At 34.6% G+C, this 5,550-nt stretch overlaps 1 protein-coding gene across 1 annotated transcript; it reads left to right on the top strand.

Moving 5' to 3' along the window:
- The first annotated feature begins 3,565 nt into the window (after window positions 1-3,565).
- On the top strand, window positions 3,566-5,134 carry LOC140892827 (zeatin O-glucosyltransferase-like). Its single transcript, XM_073301836.1, has one exon. The coding sequence runs from the start codon at window positions 3,669-3,671 to the stop codon at window positions 5,109-5,111; it is 1,443 nt and encodes a 480-aa protein (XP_073157937.1). The 5' UTR covers window positions 3,566-3,668; the 3' UTR covers window positions 5,112-5,134.
- The last annotated feature ends 416 nt before the right edge of the window (window positions 5,135-5,550 follow it).

Below are 5,550 nucleotides of genomic sequence, written 5' to 3'. Positions count from 1 at the left end.
AATGAATGATATTCTTTAACATTATTGTTATTTTGATTTTCTTGTTCTACTTTTCATCAAACTAGAAATCGATATATCCTTATTATTTTATTAATGTCACTAAAATATTTCTTAAAATCTCTAGTCTAGCTTAATCATATTTCACTTTGTTTTCTTTCTCTTTTTTGCTATCCAGAAAATGTATTGATGCCATTGATCATTGCTTATTTCTAACCAAAAAAAAATATTAAATTCTATCTATTACAGCTATAATTATATAACTTAGAAATTTGGAACGCATTTGTAAATTAAGGGAAAATCACATTTTTTATCCCAACACTTTTAAAATTTTTAGTTATGTTAACATTGATTTTGCAATTTTAGTCCTGAAACTTTTATATTATATTCATTTGTAATCTTGTTATGATGAATTCATTTAGTCCTATAACTTTTGACCGAAAAACTTGATGGACTCCAGTTAAATAAAATCAAAATTTGAAGAAAAAAAAAATACAAGTTAGACGATTAAAAATAAAAATTTACTGTAGCATGACAAAAAGTGAAAAATAAATACAATTTTCAGGAATAAAATATATATAAATTCATTGTTAACATGATCAAAAGTAAAAACATTGTAAACAACAAGACAAAAAAATATAACTTTACCGTAAATTAATATGTATGCATATACATATATTTCACTTCTATAATATAATATTTATCTCATTAACGAAATTAGCCAAATTCATGATAACAAAATTATTCATAAACTGTTTTTTTGAAAAATTACGGGACTTCGCATTTCTTCAAGTAGTTATTAATGCTTATAAAATATAACAAAAAGTAGAAATAATATTTTTAAAAATTATAATTTGTTGGGCATAATTCATAGAAATAATTAAAGTTTTCAAACAAAATTTTTCTTTAAGAATTCTAAACATAAAAGTTACGTTAATTACAAAAATAAAATTAAAGTAGAGTTTATTTCAAAAAAAAATAAAAAATTACAGTAGAGTCCATGCTTAGGGACGTCTTAAATCGATCGACTTATGAGACCACGTTATGCATGTGCTGGTACGCCTATGTTGCCATTTTTATAGCTAGGTTCGGGCCAATTGGGAATTTGAGGACTAAAATGGTCAAATGTTATGTCACATTAATTATGGTATCATATGTGGGGAAAAAATTGTACAAACTTTATTCTAGTTGCCGACCAATTGAAATATACTTTCACATATTATGTGCGATTAAATCAATTCGAAATAATGCATTAAAAAGTTTTATACACTTGATCTTCGTTCGACTAATTGTACTATTTTACACATTAGGTGCGACCAATTAAAAATATTTACCCACTTTTTGATACTCATTAAAATTGGAGGGTCCAATCAAAGGTCCGAGTCCAACTTAAGCACAAAGCTTCAAGTCTGGAGTGAACCTGAAACCGGCCAAACAAAGAATGTTAGAGGAGGACGGAAGGGTGTCCAAACGTAGCCCATCCGACGCTCAAGTTAGAGTCGGAAAATAAATAAGTGAATATGAGAGCTTGGGTGTCCCCTCAAATTGAAAACAATAAGTTGCAAATGAAGTGAGCAAACCCGATATTTATAGAATTATAGGGAAGAAGGTATGTGACCACGCATATTTCGTAGACGACCACGTGAGTGTGATTCACGTGCTTATTCATCCGAGACTCGTCTTTCCTGGGCGGTTCAAAGTGTTACCTCGCCCTTAAGACGAAGTTTAGGCTAAGGGCTCACTCACCTCAGATAAGCTTTACTTTAGCTACTCTCCTCCTCTAGCATCATCCTCAACTCCTAGGCTCATCTGCCTTCCAAACTCTTAAACTCATCTCTAACTCCTTAGCCACTTCTTAGCTCACCTTCACCCTTGTCAACTCACTTGGCTATGGCTCCAACTCCAACTCCAACATGTCTCGCCTCCACCACTTACCCTCATGGACCAATCTTACCAATTAAACCTGGACCCGATCCTTGTTTCTTAGATGTGGACTCCAATTGGAGCTAAACATGTGATGAACCCATTCGTGGGGTATCATTTCTATTTTCTTAAAAAAATTCAATTCAAAATAAATAAATAAAAAGTTGTATACTATGAAAGCATTGGATATCTTCTGCGTTTGGTCCCTAAGATTTTTTGAGTGGAATCCTTGAGCTTTTCATTATCACATGATGTTGATTTCACATTCCGCGAGGATAATTATCTTTTTCGATTTTGCTTCTTAGCACGTATGCACACATGTGGTCAACGAGGAATCGATCATGTAAAACTATCTAGAATTAAAGAAACCTAGTTGAAAACTAGCTATAAACCTTAGAAAAATTTCATGTTATCTATATGGATACTATCAACGGTTCATTTAAGGATATAAATTTATCAATATATATGAGGTTTATTGAAAAATAATAGATCGCACATAGATTAATAAATCTTCACACTTAGATGTTTCTCAGGTAGTTTCCGTAAAGATATAATCTCATTTACGCTGTTTTAAGTATGAAATAATTTAATTCTTTTTCCTTATTCACAACTGAACATCAAGTCGCACCACATGTGCACGTGAATTATTGAAAAATTTATATCGTTTTGGGGAAAATTATGATTATGTGTCATTTATATGTGTCTTCTCCTGTTTTGATATATCCAATTAAATTTCAATCTTAATCCTTTATTTTATTTCCACTTCAATTTTGGTTTTATTTTCGACGTGGAACTTATTTGGCGTCAACAACCCGATGAAAATTATTAAAATGTGAAAGATGAAAAAATACAAAACAAAAATTTTGGATTTTTTTTTCAATACACGGGAAATAATCATTTATATATTAAAAAAAGAAATAAAGAAAGAAGTAAAGTTACCCAACAACAACAAAAAATCGATCAAAAGAGAAGTCAATGTGAATAAATCAACGATCGAATGATCGATGATTCGATGTATATGTCTTATTGTCACGTGGATTATTACAGAATTGATTTAATTAATATCTCTCTCCCCATCATACTATAACATGTCCAAAAAGTTGACATTTCTTCTCGTAAGTAGTCCCAATGTGCAAGTGGAGCTATCTATTAATAATCCAACTACAACATAAATATATGTCGATCTTTCATTTTCCTTAATTTTAATGTTTCTAATCAAATATATATATATATATGTAATTTTTTTTTTTTGAAAATATATAGATGTAATTTATTAGATGTATTTGTAGCACATGTGTGTGCAGGTGCAGCTCTTGATTTTAAGAAAATATTTTTGATCAAGTGATTTTAATGAATAATATATTAATCTCTGAAATTTTTACATTTTCGATCTAATTTTTTATTAGGAGAGTTAATGACATGGTATAAGTGAGCGCCGGGTCCACACTAAATTTAACTTCACAAAAACAACAAAAGTATAAAAGACCAAATTGAATTTTTCCGATAAAAATCTCCTTAATTTGTTGGTAACGTAATAATATAGATTGACTAGAATATGTACTTGTTGAGTTCCCGTCGCGTCTATATATATACAACATTATCTGCATTCACAAAAATAACATCAACACATTCCACAGAAAAAGCATCATACATATATTTTTTTTTAAAAAAATAAAATAAAATTTAAAATTCAATTAGTATCCAAAAATTAATAAAAATTAAAAAAAAAATTCATCCCTTAATTTCTTATGGATTCCAAATATGGTGGCTCGAGCCAAGAAGGAGTGGTGGTTCTGATGGTTCCCTTCCCCTCCCAAGGCCATCTCAACCAGCTCCTCCACCTCTCCTGCATCATCTCAGCCCAGGGCGTGGCGGTGCACTACCTGAGCACAGCCACACACAGCCGCCAAGCACGGCGGCGCGTGCAAGGATGGGACCAAGTAGCCATCTCAAACATCGTCTTCCATGAATACTCATCACTCTCTTTCCGATGCCCGCCGCCTGATCCCTACGCTTCAATCAGATTCCCCTCACACCTCCAGCCGTTGTTCGAGGCCTCGTTGCATCTGCGGAAACCCGTCGCCGAGCTTCTGCGAAAACTCTCCGCGACGAGCCGACGCGTCGTGATTATTCACGACTCCATGATGGGATCCGTGGTTCAAGATTTCGTCGAGTTTCCGAATGCGGAATCCTACACATTCCACAGCGTATCGGCTTTTTCGATCCTTTTCTTCTTGTGGGAGAAGAAGGGGAGACCCTTTTCGATTGATTCGGAAATCTTGGAGATTTTGCCGTCTCTGGAAGGATGTTTCACTCCCGAATTCGGGAGATTCATGGCGAAACAGCACCAGTACAAGAAACTGAATTCGGGAGAGATTTACAACACTTCCAGGGTGATCGAGAATCATTTCTTCGAATTGCTGACGAAGCCAGAAATCAGTAAAAAGAGACAGTGGGCTATGGGGCCATTTAATCCAGTGATATTAATCAATAATATTACAGAAGAAGAAGAAGAAGAAGAAGAAGAAGAATCAAATTCGTCTCGCCACAAATGCTTGAAATGGCTCGACATGCAGGCTTCGAATTCGGTGATGTTTGTTTCTTTCGGGACAACTACTTCACTGTCGGATGAAGAAATCGGGGAACTCGCGGTGGGATTAGAGAAAAGCGAGGTGAAATTCTTGTGGGTTCTTCGAAACGCAGATCGTGGAGATGCTTTTACAGAGGAGGATAAAGGGACGATGGAGAAATTGCCGAGTGGGTTCGAAGAGAGAAATCAAGAAAATGGATTAATCCTGGTGAGAGATTGGGCTCCCCAGCTGGAGATCTTGGGACATCCTGCGACGGGTGGATTCTTGAGTCACTGTGGGTGGAATTCTTGCATGGAGAGCATATCGATGGGGGTTCCGATCGCCGCGTGGCCCATGCACTCGGATCAACCGAGAAATGCGGCTTTAATCACCAAAATCCTTAAAATTGGCGTCGCCGTGAAGGAGTGGGGGCCGGCTGGATCGGTGAGATCATCTAATTGTGGAGTGGAGAGAGCTTTGAGGAAGCTTATGGTTTCCGAAGAAGGAGAAGAGGTGAGAAAGAGGGCGGCGGAGCTGGGTGCCGCTGTTAGGACTGCCGTCGCGGAAGGCGGCGCCGCCCAGATGGAGTTGGAGTCTTTCATTTCTCATATCAACAGATGATGTTAATTACGTACGTACATGGATTGTATAGTATGAGATTTATGGGATCCATTCTATTTTTACATTTAATTTGAGTTTAATTAATTAAACTTTGTTATTTGTTGTCTACTTCATTCAAGTTCAGCTTGAAATTTAAAAACAAGTTATGTTAAATTTGAGTTTTCTTAAATTAATTAGCTCAGATACATAATACGTACAATTCGAAAGAAATTCATATACGTCTGTCAAACACAAAATAATTAAGAATAGACTTTTACAATTAAAAAAAATCATATTTTTAGCATAAAAATAATATTGTTTTATGAGTAACATACTTAACATATCAATCTCACAAAATTAACTTATGAAACCGTCTCATAAGAATTTTCGTGAGTAATTAATTAAAAAATCGAATTTTAGTGCTTGAGAGAGTTTAAAGGTAATGAAAAATATCGGCATC

The sequence above is a fragment of the Henckelia pumila genome, chromosome 3 (genome assembly GCF_033568475.1).
Source record: "Henckelia pumila isolate YLH828 chromosome 3, ASM3356847v2, whole genome shotgun sequence".
NCBI classification, from domain to species: Eukaryota; Viridiplantae; Streptophyta; class Magnoliopsida; order Lamiales; family Gesneriaceae; genus Henckelia; species Henckelia pumila.
This window is presented reverse-complemented; position numbering and strand designations above follow the sequence as displayed.

Bases quoted from the DNA above. Each gene is read 5' to 3' on its own strand.
- LOC140892827 (XM_073301836.1), top strand. From the start codon at position 3,669: ATGGATTCCAAATATGGTGGCTCGAGCCAAGAAGGAGTGGTGGTTCTG.